Here is a 27,217-nt window from a genome sequence, read left to right as displayed (position 1 = left end):
GATTAAAAATGTTCTCTGATATATCGGACTTGTTCTTTTTACAGAATTTCTTTCAAGTCTAGCAAAATTCAGAAGCTGCAGTGTTTATTGTTACATCTCAGGGATTTAGGTCAACATCTTATTCCTCACTACTTTGTAAATAGTATCTGGAAATATGAAATATACATTTGCAAACCAGCTTGGGTAAAATCACATTCTTGAACAAATGCATGCTTTATAGGTTGAGAAGTGGAAGATGTTACAGTATATTGATTTTATATTACATTGTTCCCATTGTGTTGCACACATATTTATGATTGCTGCACCTGTGCTTGGAGATGAGTAGAAGTAAAATTTAAGAAGGGCTGAAAAACATTGGCTCATGTTTTCTTGACGGTGTTGAGAATCTGGTATCAGAAGACAGAACTGTGAAGAGCAAATCTGACATGTTAAATCACAGGTGGTTGTCTGCAAGAAAGAGCAATCAGAGCTGCAGAAGGGCCAGAGTTAATACTGATCCAGCTCACCAAAGCCAATTTTATCATTTCATTTTAATCCATTTAAATCATTTAAATCCAGAATCCATTTAAATAAATTTCTTTGGTATATTCCCGTGCTATTAGACACAGTTATTATCGTCTGTCTTCTCTAATTTTCCTCAATAGATAATGCTATACGCTGCTGTACAAAGGTCCTAGACAGGAGGTACAATGTATGTTTCTTACGAGCATCAGCAATTTACTCAAAGCCTTCACTAGTGGTCTTCTACTGTTATAAGAACTTTGGCAGTTACTACTGCAGCATAGACTGGGTGAGAAGAAACAAAGCTTGACATTCAGCGATCTTTAAATGCAGTTCACAATGAAAGTTCAGGAGGGAGTCATCACCAGTCATCGGCATTTGTCACGCTACCACACTGCTATCCTGTTATCCACAGCTACTGAAAGTGACAGTACTCCTCTTAGATATGCATCTTAAATATTAACGTTTCACAGGATCCAATATATTGTGAATTAATAATTATATTGAATTGAGGTTCGCTCATTTCTAGGGGTCTGATGGAGTAAGGTACACCGTGTACACCTGTATAAAAGAATTACAAGGCACTGTCAAATGTTTTATTCTTCCCTTTTACCTGTCACATTTGTAACTATTGTCTTCTCTATTTTAGTGATCCATATTAGTTTATTAGTTACTGATAGATGTGAATTATGTCTGTGCTTTTGTCTGCATTAATGAAGCCTGCTTGTGTCTGTCAATATGTTGGGAATGCTAGTCAACTCTGACCATTCCACTAAAATGCTCTTTAATTCCTCCTATCATTCTCTAAGGAGAAAGAGAGAAACTATTGATTATCATTCCCCCTTTATGGATATCAGTGGTGTGTTGAGATCTTGACGGTTAATCCACAAGGGATAGTATGGGCCAGGTGTTCATCCCACAAACCAAGAAGGTTGAAGCCATATATCAATAAAAACTATTTTTTGCAATCACGTCATTGGGAGTTGTCTGTATCTACAGAAAAGGAGTTGATATTTCAACTCCATGGCCCACATTACTGCCAATCACTGACTCCAGGGTATGAATACGAGGCCATTATTCCCCAGTGATCTGGCATTACAGCAACCTCTTGATTAATCAAACTAGGCTCCAAATTCTTCAGCTGCATGGTCAAGCACTGGTCCTTCAGACTCAACAGGTTAATGCCAAAATATAAATATCAATGGTGTCATAATTGTCCATGGTTGTTGTGTATTCATGGTAGTTGTCTATGTGTCTGCCCTGCGATGGACTGGCATCTTGACCAGGGTGTATCCTGTCTTGAGCCCGTTGCTTGCTGGAACAGGCTCCAGCTCCCCACATCCCTGAATAGGATAAAACTGTTAGAAAATGGGTAGATGAATGTATTTTCTGAATTTTGTGCCATTAAACTGCGCTTCTAAATATTGAAGGAAAGGCACTATGTGAAAAGAGCAGAACAATGCATTACGACTTTTGCAGAGCGATGTATTAACTGGAGGTTGCAGTCAATTCAGGTTAAGTTGAATTTCTCAACTCACACAAATGCCAGGATATACACCATATTTTTGAATTATAAATGAATTACAGATTCATTTTCCATTCTAGAATACTCTGTTGTAATGATGAAGTGAAATGACTATTATTCCAGTTTGCATGCTACTTTGAAAGTGAGGTGCACTGTTGATAAAGTTCAGGTTTCTGGAAAACTCTTAATGTAGAGTATCCTTTTCTCATCATCCAAAAGAAACCTTATCCTTGACAAAAAGTAATTTCCAACTTGACGTTGTAGAGAACAAATCTAACAACTAAATCTTGTCTAATCAGACTAGCTCCACAAAGAAAACCATTAATAATTATAATTAACATTGGGGAAAAACACAATCCACCCAGGTGCTTTGACTGCAAATTCAATTACTTTAACTAACTAGCAACTGCAACATATCTGACGTAGCTTGGTAACATGACTGGATTGTTGCACAGTAGGGCAGATAAAACTGATTTAAAATGTAATGTGCCAGTGAAATGTTGTATATTATTTTAAACTGAGACCTTCAAAAAACATACCCAATAATTAGCGTTAATTAATAATTAACATTTATGTGTTGGTAATGTCATACAAACATGCACAATAATTGTTGCTTGTCAGTTTTCTTGAAGTAAATTTTTTGAAGACGTCTTTAGTAAACTGAAACAGAAATGTTGTGCCAGTGAAGCACATCCTTTCCATAGAATAAGGATTCTGCAGAACAGAATACTGTACATTGAGCTTCTGAATAATTAATAGGGATACTCCTCTTTCTTTCTTCAAAATAACTTTGGGTATTAGCAAGCTTTCTTTTTGTGTCTGTACTATATGCCAATACAGTAGATCTGTCTTAAAATGAATAACGTTAGTAACAGTTCTAATCTACTGATTACACATCACACAAATGGGAAGACACTATCACAGTTTCTTACTGTGCACAACAATTAGATTTTTTTACATGATTTTATGATTGTGGATTATTGTATTGTGAAAAGCTCATAGCGACTTGAAAAAAACAAAGGCAGTCTATATGGTGACCTACAGTATTTCTGAAAGGTTTATATTTATGTTTATTTATTTTTGGTTCACCACACTAGAGAATCCCAGTGGATTTCTGTTTTTACACTCAACGGGAAATATCCTACTAAGAGGAGTGCTCCAGGGATCAGTAACAGGAGTGTTGCTCTTTCGCGTCTACACTGCCATTTTGCAAATTACATCCAGGATGTAGCCATCTAATTATTTACCAAAATTGCAATTTTTAGAAATTTCTGAAGCTGCAGAGTAGAGCTGAATACCTAATTCAATATTGTTAATCTTAAAATGAGCTACTTTAGTAAGTACTTCCCTTAGGTTCTTCTGTCCAGAAAATGTTCTGTATGGAATACTTAATCTCACCGTGACTCAGTGACTCAATCACCATTTTCCAATGTCTGGTCGACAGGGAGGTCATGTTGCGCTATGTCACAAATGTCTGAATACCTGCCTCTGCTTTAAGAAAAGCTCCCTCACAAATATGAAGGTTGGCTGTTTTCTGATGGTCAGTTTCAGAGTGTCAGTGTTTTGGGGAATCCCCACCTACTGATGTAGCCAAGAGACAACATACTGTAACTGCACATAGTAGAAGTAGAAAGTTTATTGTACAGCATATAGCACCTTTAAAGGTGGCCTCTCAAAGCTCTTCACAGAACAAGAAGAAAAATAAACATTGAGAGGAGATAGTGGGAGTAGGTGTGAAATAGCGTAGGAAAGCAAAGGGATGCACAGAACCAGTTAAATAAAAATAAATAAATAAATAAATAAATAAATAAAATCCTTTCTCTGAGTCTAGATTTGAAAGTGCTCAGGGAATGTAACTCTCTGATATCCTTAGGTATAGAACAGTCCTGCTCCTGAAGTGTGTTTGCAGGATTTCCAGCTCTCTTTAAAGCTGCAGCAGCACCTAAAGAGCTGGCAGGAGTGGTTAAACTCATCCCACAAGCCAACAAACACTGATGTGGACATTAAGAGCTGTGCTGGAATGGAAACCTATAGACAAGAGCAGGATTGGACACCCTCACGAAATCATAATGTAATTATCAAGTGTTCCACCATTTTGTTTTTCACTTCAAAGAGTGAACTATAATTCTCATCAATCCTTAACCTTTAAAATGCTAAGTTTTAAGGTGCTTTACCATGTATGCGTATGTAAATGTGCTCGTGGTACAATTAAATAGACAACAATCTGTTTTCAAATTCCAGGAAGGAAAGAGCTAATTAAGAGTCAACTTTTTTTTAGATGGACAGTTTTGTGAAGGTTGACAGTGAAAAGTGCTTGCCTCCTCAAAATACAATTAAATACTGAGCCTGGTGTAAGCAACTAACATTGTTATTCAGGCCTTATCAGCAAAGTTCACACATCTAGAAAAATGACACTTTATATTGCCTCAGTTTTTGGCAGAAAATATATGCTTGGAAGATAAAAATAATCAGTATAATCTTGTTACATTTTTCTTGTGGGCTGTGTGCAGCAGTTGTGTAATTTTCACTCTTTCAAGGTCTTTGCTTAGTTGTCTGACAGTCCCAGGATTCTGCAGACCTGTACTGTGGAAAGACAGCTTGCACACATGTACTGAAATGTACACAGATGGCAAAATATCCTTTTTTTTAACATTTCAATTTTAATTTGTCATGCATGAGTGCTCTTCTGGGAAATCTGTAAAAAGACCCTGCCTCTAGAGGGGACTAGTCTTCCCTTATGATAAACTCTGAAGCAGTGCAACTCAGCCCTGGTCCTGGAGAAACACTATCTTCTGCTTTTCACAGTGCTGAGCTCTATGTCTCCAGTGCTAATTGAGGACTTGAATTGATTGATTGTTTGTTTAGACTTGTATTTACTGTACATTCTTTCTTCGTTCAGTCCTGAGTCTCAAAACTACTTGATTTCAAGGGTAGTCTCAGCACCCAGAACTTTAGAGATCTCCTCAATTTGCTTGATGTTAATTCTGACTGAACGGCTCTTATTTTTTTTAAATCAATTTGATGAACAGACACAGGAGAAACTCCCACAATTAAAATGTTTTTTCCTACTGAAGAGGTCTATTCATTGCATTTCAACATATAGGGACAAGGACAGGTCTGAAACTTAGGATTGATACCAATTACAAATCCCATTTGATTTTAAAGGGGTTGAAAGCAAATTTACAAATACGTCCCAGACAGAAAACTGAAATTAATGAACCTGTGATTAAGAGCTCAGATGGCGGAAGAACCAGAAGATTGATCTTCCAGGACCAGGGCTGGAAATCAGAGAGACTTGTGAAGCATTGGAAACTTAAAATCAAAAAGAAAATGTGCTGCATGGAATGCTGACAAAAAAGCAACAAAAAAGCAACAAATTACACGGAAAACCAAACTTTCCTTGGTTTTTCTTGATTATGGAAATTGCTGTAATTTTCTCAAGTGCTCTCTCACAGTTCACTCCCCCTCGTGCATCTGTGTTCCGAATAACTGGCTTTGATGCTCAGTATTTAGGGCTGTAAAAGATTGTTCTTATTGACAGGCTCCAACATGAGAGATCCAGCAGTGGTAATCAGCCAGCACACAAAACTTGTGTGGCGTTTGTTCAGCACCAACCCAAACAGACACAGATTGAATAATTCACTTATAAATAAATGGCTGTGGGGTTTGTTGACTGCTGGAAGTTGGATCATAGAGAAAGGTTGCTTTTACAAAATAGTTACAGTAAAATAAAAATGATAAGCTTACTTCTAACAGCCTTGGGTTTCTTTTCTAGCTTTTACTCAGTTCCATTCTTCATACCCTTCTGAACAGGATCCAGTGGAAGAGAGTAAAAACCCACTTGGACACTGAGCCTCTGTCCCACTGCAAAAGCTGGCAAAAGACCAACGTGTTTCTCTTTATAATTATAGTACAGCAGTATGAAATGAACCCAGTCCAGACTCATTTAACAGATGGGATCTTTGCAGGGAGCTGTTACCATGTGATTTTTGCCATCAGCAACACCACATGCCTGCTTTTTTCACTATGGATTTCTTTTGCTGAGGTGTTAGAAATATTTTTAAACATCAGAACCAAGAAACATTGAAATATATTTATGCCATAAAGCACACATGTAAGGATACTTCCTGAGATTGGTGTGTCTCTATAAACTTTTATATTATTTTTTTCTGTAACATTTAAGAGTATTTCAGTGTTTTTTTTCGGTGTGATTTGCTGCACCCTTCATTACCGGGACATCTCACTAGGCAATAGAAAGTATCAAGTCAAGAAGATCTTTTTGCAATGGCTGGAAGAAGACAATATTTGGACCATCATGTCAAACTGAAGACAAACCAATCGCTTCAAAAATGCATAGAGACCCTTGTAACATTGTGGGAGTGGGAGAAGCCGCAGCAAGCGCCTGTAAAAAGTCAACACCCGTAACTAAGGGGTGGAAGCAGCGGTGTGAGGTTAGCAAGGACCGAAAATACCACAAAAAAACAAAACGAAAAGCATAAAGAAAATGTGTGCTGCTGTGCATCGCGACCTCCTGGCTGGGCTTACCCCATTCGTCGGAGTCCGGTCTGGGAAGAAGAAGAACCGATAGCACAGTGGTGACCGGCCTGGACTCGGCCTATTAATGGGGACCGGTCTGGAAGAGCAGGGCGCGCAAGGCCAAAACAAAACAAAAACCCAGTGTGTAAAAAAGGTCAGCCTGCCCCAGTGAAGATACGGTGACCCTTCTTGTCCCTTCGGGGGGTGTCCAGTGTGCTTTTATAGAGCACTCACAGCGTTGGCTCATCCTCTAGCAGACAGAACAGCTGTGACTACAAAGGCAAGGCGCCGCCCTTCATCCAGGGCTCTGCCTCCACACTGAACACGCCCCCGCGTAATGTCACACCCTGCATTTAATAAGAACTCTTAATGCAGATTTTGTACTTTGTTCGCTGTCCTAGATCAGAGAGCTTACTACACAAAATATCAGTTGTACCAGTGGTGATGGTGTGAAGGATTCTTGATGATGTTGGACAAAAAGAGGTGGCTTGGCAATGAGGAGACACATCAATCCTTGTTTTCAATCACGAGGCCTGTGTCGCAAATAAGCATGGTGTTACTTACAAAAATAGAAATCAATCGAAAAATAAATAAGGCAACGGTAAGAAATGGTACAAATAAAAAAAATCCTGCCTTTAAAAATTCATGAATGAAGGAAGTCATTAAGCTCAGAAAACGGAGTATCCGGCAGAAAACCTGACATACACAACATGATCAACAAGCAGGAGCAGGAAAGTGCTTCTAAATTTATATCCATAATAATTTTCCATTTCTTGTGTGACCGATATGATAGTTTGCCTCTATCATTTATTAAAATCTTTGGCAAGTTCCTGTAACTGCTGTACTCTAACAGCGTGGCAAAATCATTCTTACAAACTCTGGAAGCATGAGATGAAATGGCTCCATGACTCCTTGAGTAAAATAAATGAATCAACTTCATGCAACAATATTAATCTTTGGAAAATATCGGTGTGATGCAAAGTGACACTTTTCCTTCCATGACAGTTTATTTATACAGTGACATTATATTTGTAAACTTTAAAATTTATGAGTACTATTAATGCAGCTGTAAAACTATTTCCCCTTGTATTCAAGTATAGAAAGTATAGAAAAGTATTGATTAACATCTACCTCCATTACAATGCCTTGTTATTCTTTACAACAAACTTCCATTTTCGGTAGTATAAAGCTTACACAAATCCAAATAACTATTACTGGCTGCACAGATTGGAAAGAACATAAAATTAGGAGCAGGTGGCATTGCCATTAGTACTGCCACATCTTGGGTCCGGTGTCCAGGGTTCGAATGACTGTATAGAGCCATTTGACTAATTTTCCCTGTGGTCAGATGGGATTTGTTGGATACTTCTCTTTTCTGAAGCCAACTGAACCTCCTAAGGCATGCTGGGTAGGCTCAATTGGCTATACTAAATGGTCTCTTTCTCTTCATTCTCACAATGGACTGTGTCCCGACTAGGGGGAGAGTACTGTCTCGCCCCTTGTTCTTCTGGGATGGCCTGTGGGCATGCATGACCCTCACCTGGACAAACGGTATTGTAACTCAAATCATGTGTTCTGCTTAATAAAAATATTTTATTGATCTGTGCAGTCTTAACATTTACAAGGAAATTACTGAAGCTTTAATGATTTTTCCCTCATACAAACTCCATCTAACTAAATTACTATGGAGTGGGCAGTCTGACAACTGAAAAAGCAGAAGAAAAATTGAAGCAACTCATATTGCCACGGGCGCTCATGATTCACCTCTGTGCGGTCTATTAGAGTCGACCATCCTCTCCAGGGTTTACTGAACCAAGCTCTCTTTTTACGACTCCTATTAGTTAAGGCCAGATAGAACAAAGCTTAGTGAAAACTGGAAAAAACGTTCCTCCCATACTTTTAAATGCCTTTTCAGGCCACTCTGTCATATGTCAACTGTGTATGAGACAAAGCAATTGAACTGCAAGGTCCTTACCATGGTGAGGAGCGATACAACCGAGAAAAGAAATAAAGGGCTCTGACACACGTCACAAGGCTAGTGGGAAGTGCTCAGGTTACTGAGGGACCTTCTTTTCAAACAGCAGTACTAACATGCCTGTTCCTATCAGCCTGAGGATCACTCATCCTCTTTCACATGAGTTTAGCTACAGTGCAAGTGCAATGTATTGTTGCTGCTAAAAAAGAACCAGAGAAAGCACAGACAAAACACACTTTCTGGTGTTAATTATGCTCTACATTATGGATAGCTACTATAAGGTGACTTCTGACTCAAAAAAATATACCAGGACTGAGTAGTTTAGCTGACTCTTTAAGAAACAAATAGGCAGGCAATACCTTCCTCACTCCACGCATGGTTTTGAATATGGAAATGCATGTAGGACTGAGACAGCTGAGGCCAAAACCAGATCTTGTTCAGTTCCATCATTGTTATCGGGAAACTGGGGCAGTGCTGATTTTCTTCCTTTCTTTCATCAAGGAGCATTCAAAGAAGTTGTCCTTAACATCAAAGCTTGAATCTGGGAGATGCTCTACCAGTGTCTGAAGATTGCTCAGCTGTGAAAGACTACTCGGACCGCTGTCTGTTTCTACATTATACAAAGTGCCTGTTATGAAGGCATATGAGAATACAATCAGCAGAAGAGTAAAGAGAAATTCAGAATGATACTATGGAAAGTTTTTTAGTAGTAATGAAAACATACTAATATTGTGTTTTTCTGATGCTGATAATATCACAGAAGAAAATTACACAGTGGAGCATAAGACAATTGACTTTGGCATGGCACCTGCTGGAAAGCCAAGGACTGCACAATCAGTCTGTTGGGTCTGATTATGAGCATTGAGGACACTTAAAATCCTAGTTAATTCTTTATGTTTGCACTGATTATGCACCTGTGCTTTTCCCTCATTTTTCAAATGACTGCTTCACTCAGGAGCTTGTCTGATATTCTTGTTATTGTCCTTTACTTATTTCATGAATTTTAATAGAGTGACACACTTTCTTTTTTACTAAACAACAGCCTTAAGATCTGGTTCTCAGTTTAGCCTTCACTAAACCAAACTGTCGGTGTCTTACTGACTTTATGACAATGCTCAATGCTTCCAATCCACAGAAGGTGGCTGCGCTTGGAAAGACATAACCAAACTGCTTATAAACAAATGACATGGCTCATTCCAATGCAGAACCCCACTGTTCACACTGCATCCTCAAATAGCCAGCATTGCTTTCTGTGTAACATCAGGCAAGTTACAAGGGCTTCATGCATGTTAAAAGCAGCCTGCAAAGAACAATAAGCTATCAGGCAGACACAAAAACTCACATTCGTTACTTAATAAACCATTAATGCTTACATTGAATGTTTGTCAATTTTGAATTAAATGTTGCCCGAAGTCATTCTCACACAATGATAAAATAGACCCTTTTAACCAACCTAGACTGGGAAACAGAATATTTCCAATGAAAGCACACAGAGCGTCTCAAAAAGTTGTCACGAATAACAAAGTCTCCATGTCTTTTACGACCGTCAGTGTTTATGCTTTTTATTAGCAAGCCTGCCTCGTTTGAACTCCACATTAATTGAGATTGTTTACATTTGTATCTTTTGTGGACCTATGTATGAATGTATGTTTAGGCAGTTTCTTACCTTTCTGTTAAGTTTTTCAACATGTTGAGCAAAGCACTTAACATATCTCCTTAATCCAGTTTTCAATGAATACCCTCACCTGCAAAACAAAAGACCATAGATTAACACAAGTACAGGTAGGCAACTAGTGCACAGTTAATGTATAGTAAGTTATGAACATCACCACTTTCATGATGAATTATGTCATGTATGCTTGCATTATTTAGGAACATTTTAGGAAAATATAGTTGTTTTTTAAAAGATATTTCAGTTTCCCTGGTATGATAAAATGTTACTATGAAACATCATTGAATAACGTGAGGAATATTGTTCTTTGTATTTCAAACCCTCAGTGAGAGCTGCTACTAAACTATTATGGAGAACAGTTAAAACATGATCACATTTGGAGGACTGGTAAATCTTTGAATTCTGGCGATTATGGGATCTATCCTCTCATATGCTTAGGAGAGAACATCTGTTCTATTTGCACCATGATTTGATATAGAAATAGAAAGCTATTGTAATTGATAGCTATGCTCATCCACAATTATTTGAGGTAATTTAATATAGCTGTATATTTTATCTGGGAAATAAGAACCCAGATGGCATGAATTTTGTTCAGGTTTAAAGCTTTCATTACAGAAGCATTCTTATCCATTCGGATTATGAATGGCAGTTTTACCTGAAGTAAACTCCTTGCCTTTAACTGGCAGTTTCAATGTGTGGTCTAACTGTGTTGATATGAAACTTGCTCCCTATATTATATTTACTTAAACTGAGGATCTTTCCCCTCTTCTCACCAATCTCTCTCTCCCCTAGGATCTGCACCATATTATACAAAGTCTAAAGAAAAAAACAGTTTTCTTTGTTTTTAACACACACCTTTTTTCCTAAGGAAATCTATTTCAGCCCCGGAGGGACTACAGTGCCCATTCACTTTAGAGATCTTATAGGAAGAATTACCCATAGTCTCTGTACTAAGCCCATTAATGGACACATCACAAATGGATATACTCAAGTACACCACTTTTTAGAGAGTGGATACAATTGTGATATTTCTAAAAATTAAAATAATGTTTATCTATCTCTCTTTATGGCATTGTATGGTAAATAAGAATGAAAACAGAGAAGCACATGAGTAGTCAACATGTGGCTCAGTTTTCTGAATATTAATTTTGATCCCAGTTCGAGCCGGTATTTCACAGAATAACAAAGCATACATCTACTGTATGTATCTTTTCGGCTAGTCCAGGTTAGGGACACAACACCTGTTTTAAGCTTTTATTTTAATTTCTGAATGTTTTGTTTTTATTGTAATTTGTAATCCAAGCTTCTCTCATTGGCCCAGCTGCGATTTCCTTTCGCCCACTGGCTGGACACCACAGCTGCTTCTTTCTGTCTCGGGGCTAAGCGAGCACACCTGGGCCACCCGAGGAGAAGGAGAGTGGGCAGGTGAGGGCCTCGCACCTGTCCACCCGCACAGCTACCCCTCTTCTGTCATGCAGTAAGCACCACAGTGTCCCACAGGGGGAGTAACAGCAGCTGGAGGAGGATTCCCAGATTCCTTCTGGGAGTCCACAGGAGTCGCTACATTGCTTAGACTAGAGCAATTCCTCCACTGCCAGGCTGAAGGAACTCAACCTTTTCACTCTTCAACAGAGACGACGACGGGGGGACCTGACACCTGTCTTCAGCATCCTCAAAGGCCTTGATGAAGGGAACCCGGCAGATTTCTTCAGAACGCACAAAGAAACACTAACCTAAAGACATGAGTAGAAACTACATGGAAGTGCACTTCAAATTTGAAAACAGGAGAGACTTCATCAGCCAAAGGGTTATAGGAGTTCTTGAATCATCCTATCCCTGCTGTTGAAGCTCAAATCTTGAAGCTTCTTTCAAGAAATTGCTGGATGAGATCCTTGGATTAACTAGCTACTACCAACCAAATGAGTTGGATGGGCTGAATGACATCCTTGTCACCTGTAGCCTTTCTTATGTTCTTCTGGTGGAAAGGGAACCATAATGCCAGTTGGGGGGAGGGTCTACATTGAAGGCTGGGTGTCAGGTGGTGTTAGGTTAGTAGTGCACAGTCCTTTGATTTTAATGTAGGGGTTATTTGTAGGAATCCCGGCACAGTCTCCCAGCAGGTTGTAAGTACTTTGGTGAATGATGGGGACCTTATATTAATTAGAACCCTAGCTGAGCAATTCCCCCTCCACTCTGCCAATTGAGCCCCATTGCTTCGGGAGTCCTAACCCCATTCAGCAGGCGACAAGATCAAGGCTCAGACTCTCAAACTTTGCAAAGTGTGGACATGGAGCTCTCGACCTGCTCACAAAGTGATCTCCTTTACTGGTCAAGCTGCTTGGGAGCACCGACTTGAAGTACACTTGCACTGAAGAGCAATTTGACATACTGTAGTGTCTCTTAGGTGTTAAACATAGAGAATGATTTTAGATACACTTGCCAAAGTAATATAGAGTGCTCATCACATTAATTGACTTCACTCAAGAGTATCATGAAAACTGTGCACTGTGGAGCAATGAAATTGGTACACATACAAATAGGATCCAGGGAGCACAAGCTGTTGCATTGGCTCCGTGTGGTAAGACACGATAGACTGCATGATAAATACTCTGTGTGACAGTTCAGTATCCTCTGTCCATGATCACATCTGAAAAGTTTAATTGCTTCACAATGCACTTTTTACAGTACGGTTGATTGAATACATCAGCTAAAATTAGATTTATTTAAAATAATTACCTCAAATTCCCAATGAATACAAACTATGATTTCCTAGTGAAGAAGAATTTCTCTGATTTCTGCAGACATTCTGGTAATATACCATGTTGATCAGGCAACAGCCCCAAATGTGCTATGAATACAGACTGAATTCTATATACACGATCACTCTATACTGTATGCTGCAATACATATAAACTATATGAAAATAGAGTTTTAATAAAACTATATACGTACCCTGAACTGTGTATGTTACATAGTACAGGATCCTTCCCAGGGAAATAATAAAGCACTATATTGCTTTAAAAGAACACACTACTTGAAGAGTAACAATTTGATTCACGTCAAATTTAGGGCAAGGTGCGGCAGACTTACCTGATCCCAATTTTTTAGATATTGCTAATCATATAAGCATGGATATCTGGGGCCATAAATATTAGCATTTGGTATTTGAAAGAACAAATAAAATTGAACTAATAATGTTCGGCAAACTGTATTTGTTATCACTCTTTTGTTTATTCAACACTAGTTCATCGTATTAAGAGGTACGGTATTCAGCACATCCTAGGGAATTTGATAATGTGGGTTATTGATCTAGGGTATGATTTTCACGTGGACCAGCCCCTTCTTGTTCTTATAGATACTGCTGTTCTGGAATCAGTCCAGAGAAAAGCGACCAGGCACATTCCAGTACTCACAGACATTTCTCACTCTGACAGGTTTAAAGAACTAAATCTTTTTAGGCTGGAGCCGAGAAAGCAATATTCAAAATGCTCCAAGGCATTTGACAGAGCCAGTCATGTAGTTTTCGGCAGAAGTAAAGGTGAAAAATGAACCCGAGGACACGAATGGAAACTACATGGAAATGCCTTTAAGACTGAGGACAGGAGACACTTCTTTAAACAAAGGATTGTGAGAGCCTGGAACGAGTTACCCAGGAATGGTGTCAAAAGCTGATACTTTAACTTCATTCTAGAAAAGGCTGGACAATGTAATCAGATCAGTTATCTACTAGCAACCAAATGAGTTAGATAGACCAAATGACCTCCTCTTGTCTGAAAAATGTTTATGCTCTTATGATGTTATACTAGAGAAACATGTTGCTTTAGACCCAGAAAACAATCTTTGTTCCCATTTCAAGTGAGTGAGATTACATTGAAAGTAACATTTCCTTTGAACAGGCTGTGTTGAATTGCAAAATATAAATACCTTGTATCAACAATTTAAATACTGTGCCTTTTATAACCGTATAAGTTTCAGAATATTGAAGTCTTTTTCTCCTCTTCTCACAATAAACTACTAAGGAATTGCTTTGGGTTTTTCAATTACCTAAGCCCAGTTTGCTGTGCTTGCTCATTTAATAAATATTGTCTATCCCTCTTCAGCTCCTAACAACTATTGTACATATATAATGTGTTTTGTTGTTTTATTTCCCCATTTCACATGCGATTTGCTTTCCTACATGAGATTTGAAAGACGTCTAGCCAGTGGGATCACTATGACAAACAAATCTGCCAGATATATATTGCTCCTCTCGCATGAGTGCGTGCTCCCAAGGACAAGTCTATAATGCCTTTGTCTGACATCAACAAGATGTGAACTTGCAACCCAGGCTCCTTTCAATTAAAAAGACAAGGGCAGAATCCTGATGTTGTGAAAGGCATCTGTCTCAAGCCCCCAAGCCCCGTTTCCTGCGTCAGGCTTCCATGACCTTCTGGAAAGGTCTGATTATTACTTAAGCTTTGTTGTCTGGGGATTAAATTCCCCGTGTTAGAAAAGCTTTTAAAAAAGTCTGTGTGTGTAGCTACATCTAAGAGAATCATTCCCTCTTGGTTACTCACCAAATCACCTTATGAAGCAAAACCCTTTGCTGTTTGATGAAGCAAGGTGGCAAGTCATGTGCTTACTGGCTAGCACAGTCTTTTTATTGAGTCCGACCCATTTTAATCACTCACAGCCTCATCAATTAGTCACGTAATCAATACTGTTGGAGGCACAGAATGAACACAGTAGTTAATGATAATAACCTGAAGATAAACCTTCTTAATGGGAAAGACAGAAACTGTATACTACAGAAGCCCCTTCACAAATCTTGTGTCCTCGGTTGTGTCATCCTTTTAAGGGGCCTTATAAAAATTTTGCAGGAGGTAATGCAATTCTATCCATAGAGTAATATTTTCTGCAGGCTACAGTACATCTTGAATCCTGCAGTGATGGGTGATAGGCCAACTATATATTTAACTACTGTATATTTCTTACATGTATTAATTCCACAGGAACTGAGTGGCAGCGGTTATTGCTCATGAAGGAATTCAGAGAGTCTTGCCAAGGTCTTTGATCCTGGTGTAACGGGCTGCCTGACAAGTTTTATTACCTTTGCAACACCTAACAAGCCACAGTACCTGGGTTATCTACAGTACATTACATGTGGTCAGCATGGACCTGCTAGACACAGCATTTCTATTCAAATGAAAATAACCATCATCCCATATACGTTTTGTTTTTTATAATACTGCCCTTTAGATTCTCCAGTTAATGAGCACACAGCACAGCTTGAAAGCTGTACCATGCTGGAACAGCTGATGTTAGCTTGCAGGTTATGGGCGCTTGTGATGAGAAGCTTGGATTCCTTTCTGAAAAGGATGGACAATAAACTCACGTTAGGATTGCCGGAAATTGGTAGTCTGAACACGTGAATGGGAATTTTGTTTGCTACTACATTTTCTAAAAGAGCAAAAATTACTCACATCTGTGACAGGCATTGTGTTATTTAATCAGAGGTCAGAGCAACTTATCTGCGTTTCTGCCAAAATCTGAATTAAGATTCTCTTTCAGTGTGCAACACCAGCATACATAAAGCTAATAAATGACTTGCAGTGTTCCCACATTACTCCAAACTTCCAGATAATATGTGATGTGACTGTTAATGATTAAGAGCCACAACATTCTCAGAGCCACAACCTAGGAATGTGTCCTACATCAATCGGTATTCCCTGCTTTGATTCTTTTCCCAGTAATAACCCATGTCTTTTCTTAAGAACAATTTGAATTACTAACATGAATGCCTCCAGTGAAAGGAGACAAATCTCTCATATTGCTTTCAAACAGATTTTTATACCCTTCTCTCCCCTTTTCAATCAACAAAAAGATTTCAGATATCAATGATCTCACTATACAGAATTTCTGTAAGAAGAAATTATGTAGAGTACTGCTGTCTTATCATACTTACTTAAAATGCCCTCATCCTTAATTAATACATACTAATGAGAAATTAATGCAAACAAATACACAGCATCTTCATTTCTATTCTGTCTGAACTACCAGTGCATCAACTGCTGAACATAATGAAGTGAAAATCAATAGCTAATGAAGGTGCATTCTTGTATCTTCAGTATATTACTTAAGGTTTCCCGGTGTGGGATTAAAATAGAAAATGTCCGGTTTAGCCCAACATTCCATCCACTTTTTTCTCAGTCCAGAATGTGGAACACCAGCCCTCAAGGAAAAGACTACAGGAAGACAGCTCTTCCCAGCAAATGCAAAACAAGACATTTAAGCAACACTTCATCAGTAGTATCTTAGACTAGAAAGGTACATACAAGAACAAAAACATTTTTACCTCCTTTAAGATATACTGTAACATATGCTATAAGATAAATAGATGTGTGTAATAATTTACACATCTATTAAATAATAATAAATAGAAATCTTATAGATAGCTACAGTATATACAGTATATTGAAATACTGAACCTTTACTTGGAGACATAATGACAATTTATCAGAGGGTTATCTGTTGGAAAAAGCACCCTGTGCAAAGCCAAAGAGATGAATCTTAATTTATTAAAGGTATCCAAATCACTAGGCAAGGAGTAGCCCAAGGTTCATAAGCTAGAGCCAAAAGCAAAGAGTAACTAGAAGAAGGGTACATTGTGTAAGCTCTTCTAGATAAGTTCTCAACAGCAAGCAAGGGGACAATATGAAGAGGGGGCTTAAATAGGAAACAAGTGTGGGCTTAATTAGGGTGTGAGTGCTTGCTGCACATGGGAATGCGATGGTGCTTGTGAGAACGCGTGCGATTCGTGACACAATTACTCCGAGAGACAACTGGTTTTACACATTGTTTCCAAATACAATTAACGTTTTAATTAATTAATGCTTACAAGACTCCTACCAAAAATGTTCAAGACAATTTGTGTTTTTTAGGTTATTTCACAGCCTTCTCATGACAATTCAGCAAGAATATTAAATGCTACCGTTATTTCACTACTGAAGAAACTTGAAAAATCAAAGGTGCTTCAAAATTGTCTGGTTAATTTGAGGTCAAGCTGGAATCTTTGTTTAGAAAAAACACCTGTTAATCATCAGAGCTTGCCATGATTTTATTTGGACATGGTTGTATTTCCTATGCAATTTATCTCAATCGTTATTCTTTTTTTCCCCGGTGGAGTTCAATTACCAGCTTCTGCAATATTGTCAAAAACTGGTAGGTTATTGTCGCTCAGAAAACAATAAACAATCAAGACGTGCACCAGAGAGTGCTTCAATGTGATCTTCCTGTGATTTTCTAAAATAAAAAAAATCCTTTAAGAAACAAACAATGCAAATTGCACCTTGGAGAAAATAGCTTATTGCATGACGGGAGTGTTTAGCAGCTGAAAAGGTCTTAATTATCCATCAAGGCATTCCTTTCCTGTCCAGACAAAAACAGAAAATCTCTGCACTCTTTACCACCCCAAACCATGTTCAGAGAATTCAGAAATTTGCATGCTGACACTTTGCCCCTTGAGCCTGAATAATTCTCACTGCAACTTAGCATACGGTGGTAGGCAATTTCAAAAGCTTGCTGCTGTGCTTCAAAACCAGGATTTTTTCTTATTTTCCATATTAACCAAGAATTTTAAAGACGATACTCTTTGCAGGAGCTTTTCTCAGTTTCTTGTGTTGCTGAAAAACAACTTATCATGTACCCGCTGCAAACGTTTTGTTACAAGGGAAATTATTGTAGGTGTTGAACTTCTTTCTCATGCTTTGATAGCAGAAGCCTAGATGAGCCAAGGAAGATTCCTCTGTCCACTGTAGACTAATATGATTTCACTCCTCTAATAAAGGATACAAAATAAAGAAGAGTTTGGAATGGGGTTTAAAAACGTCTGAGGTTTAAAACCCACGTCTTTCTGCACAAGTAGTAGTTCAAATCAAATGTAAAAAGGTATTCAGTCCTGTGAGATTTCATTTTTTGATTCAAGTACATTTTTAAGTCTCAAAGATGAGAAATGGGTACAGAATCACCTTCTGAACTGAAATAATGATATCTGTATGTAGTAAAAAGATATTGAGGGAGTTACTCAAAGGATTGGTTTCTGACCCAGTGAAAGTGGTTTGATAATTATTTGTAAGAAAATGCCACACTGAAGAATGGAAATAAACTTATTGCTACCAATGACTGTAGTGAGACTACCTGTAAATGAAAAGCCTCAATGCAATTATACTATATAGAACTTAGCAGTGATGAATGACATTACATTGAAAAGCTGAAGGATTTCTTACTCAAGTGGAAAATGGCAAAAGAAATAAAAAGTAGCTTTTTCTCCTAGGTGGGTTTTACTCATCTAACGTGTATTAGAAATCAGGTTTATACTGTATGTCCATGGTCTTTTGATATTTTGTTTTGCGGAGCAATTTGGAAATATTGTTACTGAAACTGTTCTTAATAATTTACTGAATCTGTGTTTTTTCAGTCCCCTCTTTGTACAGTATACTACCAAGATTTTGGGTAGATACTGAAATTTGGTACTGTACTGTATACAGTATGCAGGGATAGCACTAAAAAGGAGGCGTTATAAACAGGGACAGTAAAAGCTCTCCAGGAGGAACACCTGATGATTTCTGAAGATGGTGGGATAAGAATGGCCAATGGTCAATGGGAGTTAAACTTTGTTCAAAACCTCTTAGGATTAACTGAATTATGAATTTTGCAGGGTTTTGCCCTAAAAATTCAAGGATTTAAAAACACTTTCAATTTATATGTGAGCTTAAGATCAAAGCTACGCTTTGAATTACAAGTCCAGAGAAATGTACTCAGATTAGGCAGATATACTGTTTAAAATTTGTCTCAGGTCAACTTATTTCTGCTCTGCTGCTGTGATGGGGATAGCACAAGCCATGCATGAGGGTGTGACCATGAGACAGTGAAAGGCTACCAGGAATGTTAAACCGAATGCATCTTCTGTAAGTAAGGAATCATAGCCAAGCATAAAAACCTACAGTATGTGTGCTGGTAGAGGAAACAGGAGATGACATTAGATTCCATTGCTACATTTTTTTAAAATATATATTTATATTGAAATTTGTATCTTGAGACTTTTAAAAGGCACTTTTTAGGTTCTTTCCTATGCAAATATGCCAACAGAACAGCAGAACAAGGTTCGGTAATGGGGTAGTCTTTAAAAGGCATCATAGATTTTTACATTCACTCAGTGGGAGGATATAATATCTTTCAGCATTGCCATAGATAGCTTTAGTAAGTCAGAGCTCATAAAAAACATTTGATGAGTTCTGCCCTTTGCAGTGTGGGTGACCTAGAGTAAGTGCTAGAAAAGTGCACAGAACAGTCTGAAGAAACGTCTGACTGCTAGGAAACCATTCCTGACATGCTGCACTTATTCAGGATAGGAATCATTGTATGCCTTCAATTCAACATAGTTAATGAGAAGATCTTCATATTAAAAGTTAATGATTTCATTTATTTGCTGAACTCTTTTGCTCTGATTATTTCTCCTCTCCTGTGTTAGGTGAAAGAACAACACAATAGTAATTAAAAGTAACTCAAGCTTGAAGCACAAGCATTGCACGCACAGCAGGTACATAATGCCCAGTGGACGTAGCCAAGAAACAAACACTTCGAGAGCAGGGCAGATAAAGCTCCTAGATGCTATAATGTACTGTAGATGTCACACCTTGAGGATTTAGTGTAACTTGGTCACATGGTTGTGCACAATTTCAGTTTTAGCTTTAAAAACAACAACAACCCCTTCTTGTCTTTTCCTGATTTGGGTTCTAATGTTTCATCCTTAAAAAGCTGTTTTGAAACCTTTCCAATCAGATGTCAATCTAATCTCTTGTCATTTTCTTGTTGTCAGTGACAGTTCTTATCTACCTAACTGTATCTGCTTCTTTTTTTAAAGCAAATGTCTTAAAATCAGCCAGTCGCAGTTCGGGGCAGAATAGAAATAGTCAGATTAGTCTTCATTTTATTCTTTTAGTCAAAATAGAGCATGAGAATATTTAGCAGCCATATATGGGATGCACATACTAAACACATGTTCAGTGATCGGTTTAACCAATCCAGAATAAAGCAGAGATGAAAGAGATTCCTTCTGAGTGCTTTTGGCATATGTTCAGTTGTTTAAGGCTACTTAATATTTTATTTTCTCCCAAATCTGTTTTTGATTTATAACTTGCAATATATCTGCAGAATTTCTGCATAAACCAGAGGACATCACTATTGACAGATTCAAGACACACATACTGTACACTCACACTCTGACCAATTATCCCAAAAGCCAATTAACCTAACAGGATGTTTTTGTACTGTGGGAGGAAACAAGAGCACCTGGAGGATACCCACTCAAACATGGGGAGAACATACACTTTCCACACAGACAGCACTGCAGCTGTTGACCCCAGGACCTAAGCCCTACAAGGCTGTGATGCTAAACACCAGGTCACCACACTACCCCCTTGTTTACAGATAAAATTGTGTTTTCTTAAGTAGTATAACAGCATCAGGCCTTGAGATGTGGTTAATTTAAGTTCATCTACAGTAGTTACCTGTAACACTACCACCATAATATAGAGCTTTGCGTTTCCTCAGTCAGAGGACTGATGGAGATGATACTCGCATAGAGGTGGCTAGTGAATGCAGAGAAGCACGGGAGATGTGAATTGGTTAGATTGCAAGCTGAGCAATGCTGAGGGAAAAGTGATTTTCTGGGGGGTGGGTGTGCTCTAGGGACCTCTTTTTGGCTTTTGTACTGTATGTACTCCTTCTTCATGGGACATCTACAAAATATGTATTTCTGTCTCCAAATGTTTTGACGCCTATAATTAAAATCAAGACTACACCCATTTGTAAGGATTCAGAAATAAAGCACAGCAGAATGGTTTTGAGATATAACACAGGTTAAACGTCTGGATGGATGAATTCATATATGTCTTCATTCTGTAACACAACATATAACTTGGTGCCTCAATGATCTGAGTTAACTAGGGAATGTACTGATAAAATGGAATTGTCTATAGATGAGTCATTGACTCTAGGTTGTTTCTACATTAGATCTATTTACACACTCTTGAAAAGCGAAAACATGTTTTTATGTGAAAAAGTCCCTCTTCCCAGATTAATCATGTGCTTCCTTGTTACCCTGCCTACTCGGATTTCTTTCTGTTCCAACCACCAAAGGGCTTTCTGGCACAGAAGAGCTGCCATGTTAGTGGTGACTGCATATCTGTTTATGATCAATGGCTCAGCAAGAAAGCTATTGTAAAGAACTTTGTGTTCCTCTGTGCTGATGAAAGGGGTTATAAATATGTTGCTGGCGGGATACAGTGTATCAAGCTTTTCAATAGCTAGCACTTTGAAGACAGCTGCACTGACAGCTGTTCTTATCTGTTCATTGAGAATCAGGAGAATCCAGATGAATGCTATTCTCTACCTATTGAAAAGCTTTACTGTCCTAACACCGATCAGGACTGTTGCTCAAGATCTGACTTCCACTCAAAATCCACTCATTAACGTGAAACATGAAGCAGAAAACACGGTGGAAACCACCGGGAAATGCACAGGGAGCACTTCTTTACTGAAAGAGTTGTGGGAGTATGGAGCACACTTCACAAAATCTATGTTGTCAAAGTTGATACCCCAGCCAAAAGGTGTCTGGATGAGATCCCCAGATCAATTTGTGATTAGCAACCAATTTATCTAAATGAGCTGAATGACCTCCCCTCACTTCCTGTCTTTTTTAAGATCTTCTTGAAACAATATTGCATGCCTATTGGGATTTTATATACCTATTCTTGAAAAAAATGTTTCTTAATGTAAAAATGATTCATAATTAAAACTATACCAATATATAATTTTGTCCATTTTACAACCCCAAGTGTCTAGGGGTAAAGGGTTGTAACATTTAGGATAATTCTTTTGGAAGCAGGTGGGTTTTGGTGAGGGACTAGGAAGCAAGATAGCAAAGGTGGGTGCAAAAGTGATGATTAAGTTGAATAAGTGACTGGTAAGACACGATAACACACAGGGGTAAGGAACTAGAGTGGTGCCAAAGGAAAAGAAAATAAACAAAATGGAGCTGGCTAGGAAAGTGAGGGAAAGCTAACCCGTCTACAAAAGGTAACCCGAAACACATGGTCTTTGGCGTCTTCAACACCCTAGCTAACCTCCACTGACTACCCAAAACCATACAAGACAAACAGCACTCACCCGTATGACAGTGTACTAATACAAAATGAACTAAGTGTGTAGAATGTACCCAACAACCTAAACTAACCTTTTACACAAAAGTTCACACAAAAACACACATTTGTATGATCTAGGAATACAAATAAGGGAAAATGAGAGTAATCAACAGGAACAGGGTACAAAAGAACACAAAAGTTGAACATATAACAAGTTAGGGCAAGGTAATGGCAATACAAGAAAACACAAACAAACGAAAGTACGAACACAAAGAAATGAACAGAAAACCAACAAAACAACAAAGCTGAAGCAAAAGCAAAACGAAGCGATTAACCAAAGCGAAATGAAGCAAAGCAAAAACCAAATGGGACCGAAGTCAAACAAAAGGCCCTCCTTCCTGAAAACCTCCATGTTATATACCGAATAAGATGCAGTTTGATTGGCTGAGAGGCTGATTGATTATGATGTCATACGGAACAGTGGTGTAATGGTGGGCCAATGGGGGAGGGAGAACAATCAAGGGTCAGCAGTGTGGAACATAAAAAAAACACACACAGACCGCAAACTGGGACGTAACAGTCCGAAAAAAGCAGAAGGCCGATGGTTTTCCAAAAGCAATGATATAGAAATTAAACTATGAGAACATGCATTGCACGTCATCAAACCAAAAGGTTAAACTCCCCTTCAGTAAGCAGCATTTTGCTTTTACAACTGCTGCGCTGGGAGCATTAGAAAATATGACAGAAGGGTGTTAACTTGTATCTGCACTTCCAAAATTAGAAACAGATTTCTCCTTTCTGCACTTAACAATCTGTGCTGCTGTTTTCGTTTTGCTAAATGCTTTAAAAATGCAGAAATGTTCATTTAATTGCATATCAGTTTCCTCAGAGGAAATGAAACCTTTCCAAACATGAGGTACCTTCTCAGTTCTAGCACAGTGGCCTTATTCTGCTGCACAGCAAGCTGTTGGATTAGGCGATCCACAGGCTATTCACCACTGTATTCAACCTTGCTGAACAAGGAAGAATAAATGGAAAAGCATGTTTTTCTTCCCTTGAGTGTGGAGTTACTGGTTATTTTTTTTCCAGTAGAAGCTTTCACAGCTGCTTTAAAAGCATGTTCAAGCACCTGACTAAAGATGTTCTCTCCTTTGTGTATTTCCCAAATACTCCATGATTGGCAATCCCTTGAGTCACTCAAAATTAGTATCTGATGTTAAGTTTGAGGGCGAGGTGACGTTTTCATCTGAATCTTGAGTTTCCTCCATGACTCCAAAATGTTCCTCGTTTATTTGCTCCCTGTGATGAATTGGCATTCTGTCAGTGTAAATTTTATATCTTATGTCGGTTTGGATCAAATTGCAATCCTGTGTTTGAAATCAATATGTTTCAATTTTCTTGTTATGATCTTAAATAATTAATTATTCTTATTGCCACAAATGACGCTTGATTTTGAACCAGAGCATTTACTAATGATAATAATATTAATGGTTTATTAATAATAAAAGCCTTTCTGGACCATATGAGCTCTATCCAGCCTGGGGCTCCCCAGGTGGTTAAATTATTCGTCTTTTGTCATCTTGTGAACCAACATGGAGGGATATATGCTCCTAGGAACTGTATGGTTCCTCATAGTTTATGTCTAATAAGTAGCTAAAAAAATACTTTATTGTAAATATTCTGTTGTTCGTAACTTCCACATTGTGGAGCAATTAGAAAGTAGAAAATCAAATAGACACAACAGAGATCCTTTGAGCCACAGCACTTGTTTGGTTGCGATTAGCTTATTGATCCCAGCCATTTCTCACAGGAAAAATGTGAAACAAATTAAATGCACATTTTAAGCACATGTCAGAATTAGAAAAGGATTTTCCAGTTTATCTCACAGACAGTTTCACCTCTTAACCTCTCTGTAGAGGAAAGATCTACTGGCCCATAGTTCAAAACTGGCCCTGCCTCAGTTTGGTCAGTTATTTTGTGGGAAGTTCCAAAATTTAAATTATGGGACATACTGTAATATCTGTGTTGAGTGGCCCTTACAAGGCTCTTACTGTTTAAAACTCAGCACTTACCTATTTTAAATCGAGGTATGTCTGCAGGATCTTTACTTTCGTGTTTCTAACTCCTTCATTCAGTAAGTGCTCACTGGATCATCCCCAGGGATGTTCAGATTTTGCCACTTCAAAACTTCAAGCATGTAGTACAACCTGGGGCGAGGACTGTTTCTGCAATCAGCTCAAGTGGGTGAGGGGAATGAGGGGCAGACAGTAGGTTTCAGGGTTGATGTCATAACATATGCAATGACCCAACACACAGCAGGCTAAATCGTCTATAAGACACTTGTAATACATTTGTCTCCAGGATTCCCCATGCATGCGAAGACAACTCTACTAATGAGTGATATTGCTTAGGAAATATTAGCTCATGGGCTGTGTGAAGTATGTCAACTTTATGGTCTTCCTGCACTGTGTACTGAGCAGATTAGTATTCTAGAAAATATATTTTGTGTCAGTGCAGTGGGTAAGGGCAGATTTCCTTAATGTTCCAGATTCTAATTAATTCTTTAGACCATGTTTTGCCTTGGCTTTTCTTTAAAAAATATTGCACTTCAGGCTACTCTGTGACTCATCAAGTGTCAAAGTTATTCTCTGCTGCAAGAAAACAAGTTTATCTGACATTTGAAAAATTTAGAAATGCGAAGTAATAAAAATAGCCTTGCCTTTGTGCAAATTTGAATTTTATTGTTTGCGGAGGGCAAAATAAAAGCATAATGTTGCACTTTCTTTGCATTTATGTTGTTAGAGTTTTAAACATACATCAAAGACTAAGATTAGAAATTCTGAAATGTTTATGGAAACCTACAGTAGGTTGATGGCTGTGTTTCTGACTTAAGATAAGCATATATGCATAGATTCAAAACTGCTTTTTTTAAGTCTTGTTTTTGGTGAGAAAAGAAAAGTGAATCTAGAAATTACCTTTAATATTCACTTCTTTATACTTTAAAGATATTTTGAACTTATTTCCATTGTTTACTTAGATCATGCCATTGTCACTCTGCATACTGTCATTTTAGAGAACACAGCTTCACCGATGTAATTAATGACCAATACCTTCATCTTTCCTCATATATTTTGGAGACTGAATTCCTGCTTCTTTCTCTTCATTCCCCACAACCCCACTGCCAGCATCCATATGTTTAAATGAATAGGAATGACAATGGATGTAATCTCATGCCCACTCATCTAATATTCTGCCAAATTCAATGATTTGCAAAAACAAAACTTTGGCGATGTTACTCTTCTTTCTAGTAAAATGTATAACTAATTAAAGGCACATTTGAAGCCAATCTGATAATTAGAAGTGGGTTTTCCCAATCTCACAGACATTGGTGGGGAGGGGGGGGGGAGGCAATCATTTGATATTCGCTATATTCACATTTCACAGCAACACTTTGTTCCCAAATGTAATGGCAACAATTATAATATATTTCTTTTGTGCTTCCAGTTTCAGAAATGTTACAACTCGCTTGTTTTTTGTGACCTTAATCCTCATTGTTCAATGTCTCATTTCCCAAAGGAAAATCTTAGTCATGCATGCACATTAACTATGCTTTCTTGAGTTTACTGTTTCCTCACCTACACATAATTCAACTATTGTTACCACTACATTAAGCAATCAATCAATTTTGAAACCGATTTATCCAATTCAGGGTTGCAAGCTGGAGCCTATCCCAGCAAGTAGCAGGTGCAAGACAGGGTACATCCTGGATGGGACACCAGTCGATTGCAGGGCCCAAACAGACATAAACACTCACACCAGGGCCAATTTTACAGAATGCTATTTACTTCCCAGTATATTTTTTAACTGTGGGAGGAAACCCACGTGAATGCAGGAAGAACATAAATACTCCAAGCTGACAGTGTCCCAGGAATTGAACCCAGCCCCCCAGGGACGCTAGGCAGCAATGCTATTTTTAATAATATATTTTATAATAATTTAATATTTTTTAAATAATTTTAAAAATATTTTTTAATGGAAATAGATGGTTAAGTAAATCTTAATGTACAAAAATTGACTATTTGTACATTAATTAATGACTCTCTGTATTCATTTAAAATCCCAGCGCGTTTCTCGAAAAGAATAGGGGTATTATCCAAGCGTCCTGGCCAAATTTCCCATTGGACTTTACCAATCATGACCTCCTAACAATCCCCATCTATGAATTGGCTTCATCTCTCTATTCTTCTCCACACTGATAGCTGGTGTGTGGTGAGTGTACTGGCACACTATGGCTGCCATCAATCATCCAGGTGGGGGCTGCACATTGGTGGTGGTGGAGGTGAGTCCCCATTACCTGTAAAGCGGTTTGAGTGGAGTATCCAGAAAAGTGCTATATAAGTGTAAGGAATTATTATTATTATTATTATTATTTTGGAAAAACAGAGGAAAAGTGAGGAGACACTATGTAATGCTTTTCAAGATAACAACATCTTGAGATGCAGGACTTTCCAAGCCAAATTACTTTCTCATTAATTACCAAAGAGAGTTTTATCCAGTGGGAGAAGTCACACTGATCCAGTCAAAGTGTATGATAAAAACTATAAACTGAGACAAATAGGCAAACTGTTAATAGAGAGCAGAACTTGGTTTTACGAAGTACAGTGACTTAGGTCAACAAAGCTTTTTCCCCCTCCTTATGTGTCCATTACGCTCTACAAAGTAAGTGTTGTTTGAAAGCGGCACTTGTGTGACCCTCTTGTACTTCTGTTCACATTTTTAATGCTCAGTTGCAGCCTGAGGTTTCATGAATTATTTGAAAAAAGACT

General features: G+C 38.1%; 1 protein-coding gene across 4 annotated transcripts in view; it reads right to left on the bottom strand.

The window, feature by feature from the left end:
* The window catches only part of sphkap (SPHK1 interactor, AKAP domain containing), a 98,318-nt gene that overhangs the window by 42,617 nt on the left and 28,484 nt on the right, over window positions 1-27,217 (bottom strand). For all 4 annotated transcript variants that reach the window (XM_015361426.2, XM_015361425.2, XM_015361428.2 and 1 more), the window contains exon 2: window positions 10,204-10,282. Coding sequence is in view for 3 of the 4 variants with exons in the window: in XM_015361425.2 (XP_015216911.2) it covers window positions 10,204-10,247 (44 nt within the window). In the remaining variant the exon portion in view is untranslated. The remainder of the gene's footprint in view (window positions 1-10,203; window positions 10,283-27,217) is intronic.

Source organism: Lepisosteus oculatus, chromosome 13, assembly GCF_040954835.1.
Source record: "Lepisosteus oculatus isolate fLepOcu1 chromosome 13, fLepOcu1.hap2, whole genome shotgun sequence".
NCBI lineage: Eukaryota > Metazoa > Chordata > Actinopteri > Semionotiformes > Lepisosteidae > Lepisosteus > Lepisosteus oculatus.
The sequence above is the reverse complement of the archived record's forward strand: the minus strand, read 5'-3'. Positions and strand labels throughout refer to the sequence as shown.